Source organism: Typopeltis vanoorti, chromosome 4 (assembly GCF_054136105.1).
Source record: "Typopeltis vanoorti isolate ZY-2024b chromosome 4, IOZ_Tvanoo_1.0, whole genome shotgun sequence".
Lineage (NCBI taxonomy): Eukaryota > Metazoa > Arthropoda > Arachnida > Uropygi > Thelyphonidae > Typopeltis > Typopeltis vanoorti.
The window spans coordinates 68,831,422-68,846,926 of record NC_143552.1 but is presented as its reverse complement, the minus strand read 5'-3'; the positions used below and the strand labels follow the sequence as shown (position 1 = coordinate 68,846,926).

General features: G+C 34.2%; 1 protein-coding gene across 1 annotated transcript in view; it reads left to right on the top strand.

The window, feature by feature from the left end:
* The window catches only part of LOC150107390 (uncharacterized), a 339,311-nt gene that overhangs the window by 177,346 nt on the left and 146,460 nt on the right, over positions 1–15,505 (top strand). The window contains exons 10-11 of the mRNA XM_090391829.1: positions 6,011–6,083; positions 10,493–10,637. Of these exons, the coding sequence (XP_090247955.1) occupies positions 6,011–6,083; positions 10,493–10,637 (218 nt within the window). The remainder of the gene's footprint in view (positions 1–6,010; positions 6,084–10,492; positions 10,638–15,505) is intronic.

Sequence of the window (15,505 nt, the reverse complement as noted above, 5' to 3'; positions counted from 1 at the left end):
GGCACAGTCGAGATGGGGTCTTATCAAGGCTCGATACAGAGGAACAGTAACCTACTTATCTCTGCTTGTCAACATATTCTTCAGCAACCAAGTGATTTGATGAGCTGATTTGGCCACTTTTGCAATGTGCCCCCCCAAAACGAGACATTATAGAAACTTATGTTTCTATAATGTCTCGTTTCTATTGAAATAATCTATCACTCAAGCTTCGAATATGTCAATCCATCAGTCTGCTTTTATGCACGATTCCAAATACTTGATTTCATTTTCCCATAGAATCAATTTGTTCTGATCAACCTGCAAAGATTCTGTATCAGATTTCCTTATCGTGACTCACCTTTTCTTGGTTACCTGCTGCAGAATCTTTTTCACTTGCCACCTCCTTATCATCTCTGAGCACAGTAGTGAAGATATTGTTTTATCAAAGCCTTGTACAGTATAGAAGAATAACTTTAATATTCCTACAAGTTTGCATTCTCCTTACCATTGCATTTATCTGATATCATGGAGTGCGGCTCCTATACTTGATGTCTGCCATCACTCCAGGTTTCTAGCCTTCTTTGAAATATATAGCAAATTACCATTAATAAAATACTCTGCTTGTAGTGTCAATCCAAAAATGCATAACAATATTCATTTTCCCATAGAACTAGAACCAGTTGGTTCTAATCAGTATCAAATGTTTCCTTATTCTGACTCACCCGTCATTACTTTGTATGATCAGCACATAATTGTATATCAATTCCAGACAACATTAGTATCATTAATATACAAGTTATACAACTATTTTTCCATTTGCACAATCATCTTGGACATGAAGCCTCCATCTATTATTCTGATGTTTGTCAGTCAGCTACTCTCCTGTCTTATCAAATGCCTTGGTCAAAGTCAAAATGATTGTGGTATATCCATTTCCCTTTTATCTGTTTTTCTGAATGTTATATGCTTTTCATTAATATACAGGTATCCCTTGCTTAACGCGTCAAAATTAATTGCGACAATCCCTTGATATGTGTGGCAAGAGTTTTGATTAAAGTGCCTTTAACCCTGTGGAGCTCGCAGCTGATCTGACAGATACATGCAAAATGATTAATATAAATATTCTTACACAATTCAGTGTATAGTTTGGAGGTCATGAGTAGCTGTGCATTCATATGTTACTAGTGATATTCCATACTGTTTTTTGCTGTCAGTTTGGTTTAACATATGTTATGTAAAGGTTTGTGATATTTGACAGTAAATTGTATCTGAGAGATACCGCGACCTCCGATTTCAGTATGGTATGGTTTAGTTTTTTATTTTATTTTATTTTTTTTTGTTCAATAATTTCTAGATTGTAACTGAAAATAAATAAACCATCATGTATTACTGAAATAGAGAGCCAAAGGCTTATTTATCATACATCTCCTCTAGGAGATGTGCTTTACATTATGGAAAATACTAAGGAAAGTGATCTGGAGCTTACTCCACCTTTACTACGAGTTGTCCATAAGGTTGATTATGCTTGCATCCACCGAAACTTTTAGTTTCTATATATTCAGCTGAAACTCTTGTATTTCTATATTCGGCTATGAAATAATGTTGGATTCAATATTTATCATACATCTCTGTGCTTCGCAACCATATGCCTGGGGAAGGAGTGTCCTAGGTTCGATTCCCGTCGGTGACGTGAGGAGCTGAAGGATCTTCCTCAGCCATAGCCAAGTTAGCCAGTCTTGGGCGTGGACAGCAGGGTTTTTTCTCCAGTTTATTCTGGGGTTTTTCATCCCGCAATGCAGGCAAACTGGCCTTGAGAACTCAACACTACAGGCCATAGGATACACCGGGGCATAAGGCTGACCACCTTATCCTGTAAACGGAGTGAGGTCCGATGATCAATGGACCCTCAACACCACAAGGTAAAAGAGGGTATAAGGAAGATGATGATGATGATCTCTTCTAGGAGATGTGCTTTACATTATGGACAATACTAAGGAAAGTGATCTGGAGCTTACTCCACCTTTACTACAAGTTGTCCATAAGGTTGCTTATGCTTGCATCCGCCAAAACTTTTAGTTTCTATATATTCGGCACAAAACTCTTACAGTTTCTATATTTAGCTATGAAATAATGTTGGATTCAATATCCACTTAATTTGTACCATCATGTATTATATTTGCAGTGTTTTTTCTTTATGTTTTATTGCTTGTTTGCTGAGGCCTGGAGAGGCATTTTGCTTGTTATCATAGAATTTATGCCGATAAGAAAAAAAACTAAAACTGTTAAAATGACTCTTGATAACTTCTTTTCATCATCATCATACGTATCAAGGATTAAGGCCTAGTATGGCCTGTTCCGGCCTCAGAATTCATCGTTGAATCGTTTAAGAGGACGTCCTGGTTTTCTTTTTCCTAATGGCTTGTACTTTAAGGCTTGTTTTGGTAATCTTTCTGTTTTTATTCTTTGAACGTGTTCCATCCATCTATGTTTATATTTTTTAATTTTTTCAATTACTGGTTCTTGGTTTAGTTCTTTCATAATATCTTCGTTTCTTTTGTGATCAAATAGGGTATACTTTGCAGTTTTTCTCATAAACTTCATTTCTGCTGTTGTTAATCTTTGTTTGTCTTTTTGTTTTATTGTCCATATTTCGCTTCCATACATTAAGACCGGTAGGGCTAATGCATTGTATACTTTTAGCCTGGTTTGTTTTTGAACTAGGTTTGGTTTAAATATAGAGTTAATTACTCCTATTATTTTTAAATATTTTGCAATTTTTATGTTTATATTTTTTTCATTTTCATAAGTGATCATACATCCTAGGTAGTTAAATGAATTCACCTGTTCTAAGATCTTGTTATCTAATACTATTTTAGTTCTTGCTGGATCTTGTCCTTTAAAGGCCATAGTTTTTGATTTTTCCGTTGATATTATCATACCATAATCTTTGGATATCTCATTTAGATTTAAAATAGCTTTCTGTAAGTTATCTTCAGAATTTGTAATTATTATTTGGTCGTCTGCAAACAGGAGAATGTTTAAGTTAACTGTAGGTGAAAGTTTAATTCCTTGATGTAAATTTTTACTCCATTTTATTATTATTTCATTTAAGTAGATATTAAAAAGAGTTGCTGAGAGGGGACATCCCTGTCGGACCCCTTGGTTTATCTCTCTTGTATATGATAGCTCATGATTTAATCTTATTTGTATTTGATTATTTTCATATATACTTGTGACAGCTTTTAGGATATTATTTGGTATTTGTCTTTCTTTTAATATGTTAAATAATATGTTTCTTGTAACTTTGTCAAATGCTTTTTCAAAGTCAATAAATGCAATATGTGTTTCTAAATTATATTCTCTTCTTTTCTCTATTATTAATTTTAGGCAGAAGGCTGGGTCTATACATGATCGTCCTTTTCTAACTCCATTTTGTACCTCTAGAATAAAGTTTTTGGAATATTTCATTAGTTTATTTAAGATTCTGCTGTATATTTTGTAACATGAATTTAGTATACTGATACCTCTATAGTTTTTAGGGTCATCTCTGTTACCTTTCTTAAAGACAGGAATCACAATTGCTTTTTTCCATTCTATTGGGGGGATACCAGTTGAGTAAATTTTATTTAAAAATAAGAAGAGTCTTCCTTTGAATCTTGTTCCTGCATATTTATATAGTTCTGAACCTATCTTATCTTCTCCAGGTGATTTTCCGTTTCTTGTTTCTTTCAGGCTGATTTCTAATTCTTCTTTAGTTATTTCCTTTTCATTTTCGTTAATTGTTTGCCAGTTGTCTTTTTTAAAATATTTGTCTGTCCACAGTTCTGTGTAGTAATTTAGAAATTCTTCTAATTTCAATTCAGTGTTTAATTTTATGTTTTCTTTGGTATCTGCATTTAGGTGTTTCAAAATCTTATATACATTGGGTCTTATTTTATATAAATCATGTTCTAAATTAGAAACAAATTTATTCCATGAGTCTCTGTCTTTTTCTGACTTCTCTTTTAGCTATGGCTCTTATTCTTTTATATTCTATTTCATCTTCTAATTTTTTACTGCTTAACCATTTGTGATAGGCTTCTTTTTTCTTTTTGATTATTTCTTTGATTGTATCATCCCAGATCTTCAGTTTTTTCTTTTATTGAATTTTTTGGTCTTTCCTAAGCTTTCATTTGCTGCTGCATTTAGTATTGTTTTTATATTAAGCCATTCTGTTTCTATTTCTTCATTTTGTTTTATTTTATCTATATACTGGTTAATTCTTTGTTCATATAGCCATTGTACATTTGTGTCATTCAATAGTCTAGTTTTATAAACAAATGTTTCAATTTTTCTTTCTGTTCTTGTTACTTGTAGCCATTTAGGTGGTAATCTTAATTTTATTTTAACAAGGAAGTGGTCGCTGCTTATTTCATATCCTCTGTGAACTCTAACATCTAGTGAAAATTTTGATGTCTTTTCATTTAATATGAAGTAATCTAATATTGATTTCCATCCTCTTGCTGCCCAAGTATATTTATGTATGTCTTTATGTTTATAGAAGGAATTCATTATTTTTCGGTTATTATAAACTACAAAGTCAATCAATTTTTTACCATTTCTGTTTAGAGTGTGTTCTCCATGTATTCCTATATTATTATTAATTTTCGTGTTTCCAATTCTTGCATTTAAGTCTCCTGCTAAAATTATGTAATCATTTTTATTTATTTTATTATATATGTTTTGTAGCTGATTATAAAAATCAATATTATCCTGTTCTCTTCCTTCTTCTGGGGCATATAAACCAATTATTGTTAAATAGCCTCTATCTATTTTTATTCTAGCTTCTATTATTCTTTCATTCCATAATTTATAATGTTTTAACTGTTTTGAAAGGGAGTTATGAATCCAAATCATGACTCCTGCTTGTGCTCTTTGGTCTCTGTCGACTCCACTGTATATCACATTAAAATTTTCAGTTCTCATAGTTCCTTTTAATTTCTTTTTTGTTTCAGTGATTACTGCTATTTTAAAATTTCTTTCATTTAATGACTGGTCTAATTCTATTTCTTTATATGATAACTTCTTTTGATAAAAAAAATTGCAGTAAATAATGTAAATACAAGTATTTATTAAACATTTACTTTGCATTAATTTTTTATCTTTCCTAAAAGAGTACCAAATAAAACGAACTATTAGTACAGTAATCGATCAGGGACGAATTATACTTTTTACCATTGATTATTGGATTTGATTAACGCGATTTTGATATACGCGGTAACATCGAGGGATTAATTAACCAACGCGAGGGATACCTGTACTTGGGTATTTTGTGAGACAGAATAATTTTGAAAATAAATCTCATTTCTCTACCATGTCTTGAGATGATTTGTGCAATTAAGTTGTAAATATTTCAGAAAAATCTTCCCAAGTAGTGAAACTTGCACCTATGATTCTCCAACATAGGGCTAATGCTAATTAATACCAACTGGTTCAATGCATCAGCTGTTATTAATTAGTTATGAAGACAGCATATACTGGAGAAAGGTAATTAAAGTAATAATTTCATGAACTGTTTGCAAGAGTCGAAAGTTCTCTTGAAGGATAGTTTCTGGCGATAAAATCTTTTCTAGTGGTAGAAATTATTGATAACGATGTCTTGCAATGATTTTATATATTTATGTTCAGCACTAATGTTAAAATTAAGGAGTAGAATTTCTGTTTTTATTTGTGGTCAAATTCTCTATAATGTTATTCAGTATCTACGATTTGGAAGAAAGGGGAAGGTGTAGGTTGGTATTTGCATTTCTTGCTAAATGCAATTTTCTCTTAATGATAATCATTACATCATGGTTGATCAACTTTGGCTTTTTTGTAGAATGTTAGAAAATACAGATTTGAGTAAAAATATGTATATTAGAAATAATTTAACCAATGAGATGCTGCTGCTGTCATTTCACTGTAATTAGCAAGCAGACTGCTTTTAAATATTGATGTTTTTTTTTTTTTAATTTTCTTTTAAAATTGTATATAATGTTTTAATTTATGATAGGATTTCTTTTGGGACTTATTTGTGCCAACTTTAGTTGGGGTGCACAATGGCCTACTCCTGAGATGACTTCAAGGTATAAAATTGCTAACATATAATTCTCCCTTTTTTTTTTTTTCCCTCTCTCTCTCTCTCTCTTCTTATTTTGAATATTTTTTAAAAATAACTTAATTGTTGTCAGTTATCAGCATTATATTCTCTGTTATCATTAGCATAAATAGATTGTCACAATTTATGACTTCATCACTTAGAAGTAATAAAAATGAATTGTTGGGAGATATTGTAAAAAATGCTTTCATTTGTATAAATAACAGAAAAAATAGTGTAAATAAATACTTACATATAGTACTTATGAAAGACTGAGCATACATATTAACAAGGAAGATCTTGGAAGGTAGATTTGTGATGTTTCAGATAAGCTTGCTTCACCTTAGTTTGTTGGCTGTGATTTAAATCTCTAATTATCAGGCTAAATATTGCTGTAACCATTCTATCTGTTTTTTTGTTAAGGCCACCTGGACACTTATTTCATCTACAAATTCTTTGAAGTAGAAATTGGGAAGAAAAAAAGCTGTAGTTTATTTGAAAGTAGACTAAATATAGGTTAAAGGATAAATGGTGGAATAATGCAAACTTGTGTTCCCTGTGATGATAAATTCTTTCACATTCTTTATATTTGACCTTTATAAACATGGGTTAATTTGCCCACTGTAAGCTTTGCCACCCGCATTTGGTATTTCTGTGGTTTCTTCTCAAAGGGAGAAGAAATCACAGAAATGCAAAATACAAAATGATATTTTGAAATGAAACAAGAAATTATATTTTGAATGAAACAAATGAAAAAGGAACTACTATAGGGAATTTTCATGTTGGTAATTGCAAGATTGTAGTTTCTTCTGAAAAGGAGAAAAAACACATATAGAAGATGAAACCCAACTTCTATATGTGTTCTGAAAATAATGGCATTTAACTGTAATAATTGGAATGAAACATATGGAGAAGGAGCTACTACAAGAAATTCTCAGTTGCTTTTTTCCAACATCTTGACATTGTAGATTTTTTTTTTTGATGCACATATTGATGATTGCAAGAGAAATTAGGGAACTAATGTTAATCCTCATGTGAAATGATATTAAGGCAATGTTTGAAGATTTTCTTTATTAGTGCAGGAATATATCTGCATTTCAGATCCATCCATGGGGAATTTTGTTTATTAAAATAAATTCCTCACATAAAAAATAAATTTTCATTTGTCATTATTACTTCACATAGGTACTTCCTTCTGTTAAGATGCCCTAGCATATATTAAAGGTTACATTATATAGTAGAATAATAATTCATACCCACATTCATTCTAGTTCATGGCAAACACTTTTCATCTTGTAGAAGTAGATGTGATTAATTTTTACACTATTTAATAAGATAATTGACTTTTACACTTAAATGCATTCCAAACTCAACTGTACATCTTATATCCTTACCAAATGAGACTAAAATGGAGTGTAGATAAGATTAAGATTTTTGAGACAGAATTCTCTTCTTATAACTTCATGTCACTAGGATTGCTAATGGATTTGAATATGTTCTCTTCCCCTTACCCCTCCCAAAAAAAGACATGAAACCATCAGACTAAAGGAAGCATGTTCTTATACTGTTCTACTGCCTTTCGCATATTTGTCCATCTTACTATACTCTGCCGTGTCATTCACAACATTTGCACCACATTTTGCTATTCTCAATTTTCTCAATGCTCATGTTGCTTATGCCATTCATACCACATCCATTGCTTTTTTAACCAACCACATCACTCACTTGGTTTTTCATAACTATCTTATGCATTTTCTTCTCTTTCACTATACCTCTCTTCCTCTCAGATAAGCACCCATTCTTCTCATTATATTCTCACTATTATCACCTTCAGTCACTGATACATCACTGCCCATTATCTCTGCATTCAAATCTCACTTTGCATATGCACGCACGTGCGCGCGCACACACACACACACTCTTCTTCCATCTGCTTTAAAAATCCATATCTTATTGACATAATCTAATGAATACATATAGCACACCTTACATTTAATGAAACGACTAAAATCAAAATTCAATTCATTCATAGATAAATTGGCTGCCATATTGCTTTCTATGCTGTTCAGTCTAAATTTAAATTTTATATGTAAATTTGAACAAACAAGTACATGCACGCACGCTTTCACTCACTCACACACACACACACACACACAGCAAGCATACAACTTCTCCAGCAACTTTTACACATAAAATTCACAATTAATTAGCAAAAAAAACAACTAATTATTATTAGTATCCAAGACCCCATGGAGTCAAAGACTTATAAGCAGAGCACCTCGAACAAACCTGCCAGTGAACTTCTTCCTGGTGGCCTGTGTGTGTGTGTTCGTGTGAATGATTACATTTAATGTCCTATTATTGTTGACTTAAAATTAATGTGATACAGTATCATATGACTTGAATGTCAACATGATCAAAGTGTGTGATAGATCTATGTGAAAAATGCCTTATTGTATCTTATTATGCAAAACAAAATTTTTTCATAGCAATAATATGAATCAGTAGTAAAATGATGAAAAAAATCAGTTTATTGTTTAATTTTAACTGGGGAATTTATATGGAAGGGAGCAGAAAATTAATGATAGTTCTATAATTGGAATGATTATGGGAGGATGATGATGGGGTAAGTGATAATAGGAGAATGATACACTGAGAAGGATATAGTAGAGGTGTTTTAATGAGCAGTTCTTTGAAGTATTCCATCCTTGTGATTGTAACATAATGCAGAATTTGAGAGCAGTGGGAATGGGGGAGGAATCACTGATGGTGAGGTGGTGAGTAAGCAGGAGGTATATGAGGAAACTTGATGTCAACAAGGCCATGGGACTTGATGGTATATCACCACATGTCTTGAGAGAATGTTCCAGGGAGTTAAGAACTTTAACGTACATTTTTAACATGAGTCTTAGATTAGCCCAGCTCCCAAGGAGTGGAAAGATGACAAAATTGTTCTTTCATAAAGCGGGGGAGAGTGATAAGAATAAGACTTCGAATTATAGGCCATTCAGCTTGTCTGAGGGTTGTGGTCAAGGTGTTGGAGAAGCTAGTGAGGACAAGAATTCAGAACCGAGTGGACAGCAGTAGAATTCTCTTTCGTGAACCTCATGGGTTTGCTAAAGGAAGATCATGTTTTAGCAATCTGCTTACTTATTATAACAAGGTGATGAGTACATTGGACAAGGGTGATACATATACAGTAATATATTTAGATTTTGCAAATGCTTTCGATAACTTGCCACATGATATACTAATAGTGAAATTGGAACAGATGGGATTGGATGGTAGATCCGTGCATTGGATTGGTGATTGACTGTCTGATAGGTATCAACAGGTTGTGTATGAAAGAGTGATATCCCAGAAGGGGAAGTCACTAGTGGCATACCCTAGGGGACTGTTTTGGAGACATTGTCATTTAATTTGTATGTAAATAACATGGGAGAGGGCTTAAATGGTGATATACAGTTCTTTGCAGATGAAACAAAGTTAGGGAGAGTTATGAGAATTAGAGCAGATGTAGTTTTGCAAGAGGACCTAAATAGACTGTCTGAATGGGTGAGTATAGGATGTCAGTTTAATGTTGCAAAGTGTAAGGTTTTAAAATTTGGAAAGCAAAGATGGGATGCAGAGTATAGGATTGGTGGAGGAGATAAAAGATTTGGTGGTTATAATGGATAGGGACTTCAGATTTCGTGGATGTTTTGCTAAAATTTTGAGGACAACATATCAGATTATGAGAATGATGTGGAGAACACTGATGTGTAGAAGTAAGGCTGATTTGATTCCATGTACAAGACTTTGATCAGGCTGTATATGGGTTACTGTGCACAGATTTGGTTGCCTGATTTTCAGAAGGACAATGAGATGCTGAAGAAGATTCAGAGATGATTGACTAAGTTAGTTTCTGGTCTTTGGAATGTGGAACATGAGAACAGATTGAGAGAATGCAAATTTCAGAGCCTAGTGGATAAGAAGGAAGAGAGGAGACATGATCAAGACATGTAAGTTGGTAATTACCAGATTAGTGTGGATGAGATTTTTCATAGAATATCTAGAGATAGAGGGAGAATGAAGGCCATCCCTGGAAGCTGTATAAGGTTGGTGTGAGCAAGGGGATGAGGAGCAGGTTTTTTGCATGGAGAATGGTAGGTGATTGGAATGCATTGCCTGAGAGTGTGGTGAGTTCAAGGACAGTGTATACATTTAAGTCAAGGTATGATGAGCTGTGCATGTGAGAGTAGGACCTTCCATAATGAATCTCTTGACTCCATGAAGGTCTGTTGATAATTATGATCAGTTATTATTATAAGAAGAAAGATATCTGCATATGAAGTTAAAATATATTTCTAAATGTATATTATCTTCAAGTTTGTACATTATAAAATTTTTGTATTGCAGAGGACAGTTACATAGTCTTTGGACTGGAATTCTGATAGCTCTTCCTTCTGGTGGAGGAGTTGCTTTATCTGTACTAGGTGGTAACATTGGATCTCTGGTTGGTGTTGCAATTTCAGCATCTCTCTTGCCTCCTGCTGTAAATGCTGTAAGTTAGTCAATATGATTTGATTATTTGTAGTTTTTTTTTATCTTCTGTTTTTGTGATTACTCATTGCACATACAGCAGAGGTAAAAGAAAAATACACATTTCTTGTACTATATTTTCTTTTAATATATTGTCCATTTTTGATCATGTTATCATATACAAGAAAAACAGCAATTAGTCACAGATAAGTAAGTAATTGTGTATGATAAATTTAGTTTAATCCTTTATCCAAGTGTGTGCAAACAAAGTTTGTGCCTGAAAGTATCTTCAGGACTGGGGTAAAGTAGTACAATACTGGGCAACTCCTTGCAAAGGTGGAGCAAGCTACCAACACTCCTATCTCAGTATCTCCCATAATGCAAAACACATCTCCTTGTGGATATGTATAATGTTATGCATTAAGGGAAGGGCCACTACCCAGACTAGTTTTGACCTTTATTGAGGTCTCTTCAGTGGGAGCCAGGCCCAAGTGGAGATACCAGGCAGAAGCATTAGCAAGGTCATCTCCACCTATGCATTTTTGAAAATTAGGGAGACAACTACCGTGTTTGAATAAAAACCTTAGTTTAATATAACTAAAATCTACATTCGACGTTTCGTCCTTTATGTCAAGGTCATCTTCTGGAGCATACAACTATACACAGGCAACAAGCTATACTGCAATCAAACTGGTTTGTTAAAGACACTGACGAACCGCTACAACAATTGTTGGCCTGACCTCTGGTAAAAAAAAAAAAAAAAAGAAAGGATTCATCTCCTCCTATAGGAGCTGCCAAACGGTGTGCCATCTTTTTATTAAATTATTCTGGATTTAGAGTAATAGGAGGAGATGGCCTTGCTAATGCTTCTGCCTGGTATCTCCACTTGGGCCTGGCTCCCACTGAAGAGACCTCAATAAAGGGTAGTGGCCCTTCTAGTGTGGGTAGTGGCCCTTCCCTTAATGCATAACATTATACATATCCACATGGAGATGTGTGTTGCATTATGGGAGATACTGAGATAGGAGTGTTGGTATCTTGCTCCACCTTTGCAAGGAGTTGCCCGGTGTTGTACCACTTTACCCCGGTCCTGAAGATACTTTCAGGCACAAACTTTGTTTGCACACACTTGGATAAAGGATTAAACTAAATTTATTATAGTCTGACCAAGCAAAAAATAAACTTTCAACATGAATAAGTAATTGTGTGATTTAATTTAGACAAGTCTTTGTAATTGTGATGCTGAATTACTGTGTGTTTCTTAAAATTAAGACCAAGATCACACTATAAAAATCTTGTATTAATGTTTACATATATTCAGTTGTTTTTTTATATAGTATTGCACATATATTATAAATCTTACTTGTGAATTTAAATATTGTTGGTATAAATTAAGTATATTTCATTTGTTTACCAGTCAGTTCATAGATACTTTCCATTATTGTTGAAATTATCATGTATATGGATGAAGAGTTTATGTAAATTAAAATTATAAGATCATAATAAGTAAATTACTTGTCTTAGTGAAATTACCCTTAGATGACCATGCAGAAATTCTACAGTAGTTTTATGCTGTTACATATTTCATAGCATATACTCATTCTGAACTTAATGCTAGCCTTGTTTTAAAACCAAAGTTTAATTTTGTGTAGTAGTAATCACAGAATGCTAAAAAAAGCATTCAACAACTTAAATACATTAATGCAAGAAAAATATTAGAAGAAAGGGAATGCAAGCAGTAAATTCCAGAAAAATTGATTTGGAGGTCATTATTGTGATCTAAGAAGGAAAAGTACTGATAATGTTATAGGCAAATAGATGAAGTAGTTGCATGTTATAAATATTTGAAGATGAGATTTCTTCATTAGTGGCAAACCTCTAATCTGTTTTTTAGCAAAAAAAAAAAAAAAACATTTCTATACAGTGGGAGTAGATCTTTGTTTTAAATAATATAGTCAAGTAAAATTGAAGTGTTTTCTTAAACTGCACATCTGTTCTTGATGACCTTCAATTAATATTCTTTCAGAATATAGGCTTGTCATTTTCAGAAAGGAATTATTTTCATGCACTGTATTTCACTTATAATTAAATATAAAATGGAATTATTTGATTAATTGTAATCACCATGATTTTATTTTATGTTTCTTCCATTGATGATAATCAGTGGTATGGGCAGGATAAGGAATTTTCTTTGTTATTTTCTTTATTTTTTTTGTGTTTTGAATAAATTTTGACATAGTCTGGAAATCTTGCTCTAAAGACAAAACATGGAACTTTTTCAGATTATTTTAAGCATCCAATAAGTGCGAGTGTGTGTGGGGTGGGGGGGGATCCTCACACGGGGTGATAAAATTCATCTCTATTATAAGTCACAAACAGCTGTGAGTTTTTTGAATCACTTAAGGTTTAGATTTAACATTTATTATTCCAAACATCCACAGAGTTATAAGACTTGCTGTGGGAGGTCCACCTTAGACAACACAGTCTATCATATTACTCTTTAAACTCACTCACTGTCTGCACTTTCCCCACCTCATGTAATGGATTCAATGCTCCTATCAATCATCTCTATTCAAAAAAAAACAAAAAAACTTGCTTCTTATGCACACCACATCTTTTTGCAACTTCTTGGGATGTCCTTTTGTTCTTGTTTTTTCCCTTCATCATACTGTATGAAAAATCTCCCCAGTGTCACTCAGGTAAATACCTCTCATCAGCTTAAATGTCTTAGTTATGTTATCTCTTACACTCCTTTCCACCAAAATCTATAGATTATGTGCTTTCTGTTCTCTAACTAGTGTTCTATATGCCCCTTCTTTACAGTTACTTCATTCCTACACATCTCAATTAATTTTCTTTCAGAATATAGGCTTGTCATATAATATAATGTCATATAATAATGTCTTAGACATCGACTTGGGGAAGTTTCATGGAGGGAGGAATTGGAAGGATGGGATATCATTAGTGCTTGGGAAATTGTGAAGGAATATTTGTTAGCAGCAATAGTAAGCTCTATCCACTAGTGAAGAAGAGGACACAATTTGGAGTAAAGTGGATGATAAACAATATTAAACAGGAACTGCATGCAAAAAAGAGGCTATGAAAAAGATATAAGGAGACAGGTGAAGAGGAGATGCATGAAGAATATAAGACACAGGCCAGGAGAGTGACTAGTATTGTAAGGAAGGCGAAACTGGAATATGAGAAGAGATTGGCCCTAAGATCCAAAAAAAATCCTAGGGAATTTTTTAGCTATGTGGCCAGTAGGAGAAGAAATGACTGTGAATGAATGACATTGTGGGATAAAAATGGGAATAGAGTTACTGATGCAGAGGACATAGTGGATTTGTTTAATGAACACTTTATTGGAGTATTTCATCCTGGAGGAGTAAATTTTAATACTAGAGGGATAGGGCAGGTTCGAGGTTTAGAGGTGCAGGAGAGTGTGTTCCAAATACTGAGTACTCTGGATGTCAGTAAAGCTGTGGAACTGGATGGTATTTCACCACGAGTTTTGAGAGAATGTGCTAAAGAACTGACAGCACCTTTGACCTGGCTTTTCAATGAAAGTCTGGCTACAGAAAAGGTGCCCAGGGAATGGAAGGAAGGTAAGATAGTGCCATTTCATAAGGGCGGTAGCAGACTGGAAGTGTCTAATTATAGGCCAGTTTGTGTGTCATCAGTAGTTAAGATCTTGGAGAAATTAGGGAGGGACCATATACAGCATTGGGCAGATGAGGGTAATGTTATCTGTGACAGTCAACATGGATTTATGAAGGGCTCTCTTGTTTTAGTAATATGCTAGCCTTTTATAATAAAGTTACAAGAGCAGTAAATGGGGGAAAGGTATATACTGCCATTTTCTTGGACTTAGTGAAGGCATTTGACAGGGTACCACATGATATTTAAGTTGCACCACATGGGTCTGGATGTCAGATTGGTCAACTGGAATCAGGATTGGCTGCCCGATAGGTATCAGAGAGTTGTGTATGGTTGGGCAGTTTCAAGGAGGCAGAGGGTTACAAGTGGGGTCCCATAGGGCTCAGTACTGGGACCTATATTGTTTAACTTTTATATCAATGGCATTGTCAGTGGATTGCAGGGGGATATTCAGTTGTTTGCAGATGATGCAAAGCTGGGAAGGATTATTAGTAATAATGCAGATGTGGTAGCCCTGCAAGAGGATTTGAATAAGCTAGACAGATGGATAAATGAATGGGTATTGGTTTAATGCAGCAAAATGTAAGGTCTTGGGGTTTGGGACACATCGATGGTACGCTGCATACTCTATTGGAGGAGCTATACTGGAGGAAGTAGGGGAGACAAGAGATCTGGGGTTGATGATTGATAGAAACCTGAAATTTAGGGGACATATTGCAAAGGTGGTGAAGGTAACACAGGATTGCTGCAATTATGAGAACGACACTGACCTGCAGAGATAAAAGAGTTATCGTTCCGTGGTATAAGATTCTGATCAGACCACACTTAGACTTTTGTTCTCAGATTTGGTCCCCAGGATTTGAAGGGGATAAATTAACTGTGGAAAGGGTACAAAGGCAGATAACAAAGATCGCTTCGGGACTGTACAATGTTAGTTATGAGGATTGGCTGAGGGAATGTGGACTGAAGAGTTTGGTGGATAGAAGAAGGAGAGGTGATATGATTAAGACTTTTAAACTGTTGAGAGGTGGTTACAGGGTTGACACTGGGGATTTCTTTCGCTTTGTTGAACAGCGGGAAGGAGTGATGACAAGGGGCCATCCCTGCAAGTTACGAAAGGAAACTGTGAGCAAGAGGGTGAGGAGTGATTTCTTTACATGGAGGGTGGTTGAGCCACGGAATGCATTGCCTGATAGAGTGGTGAGAGCGAGAACGGTCAATGAGTTTAAG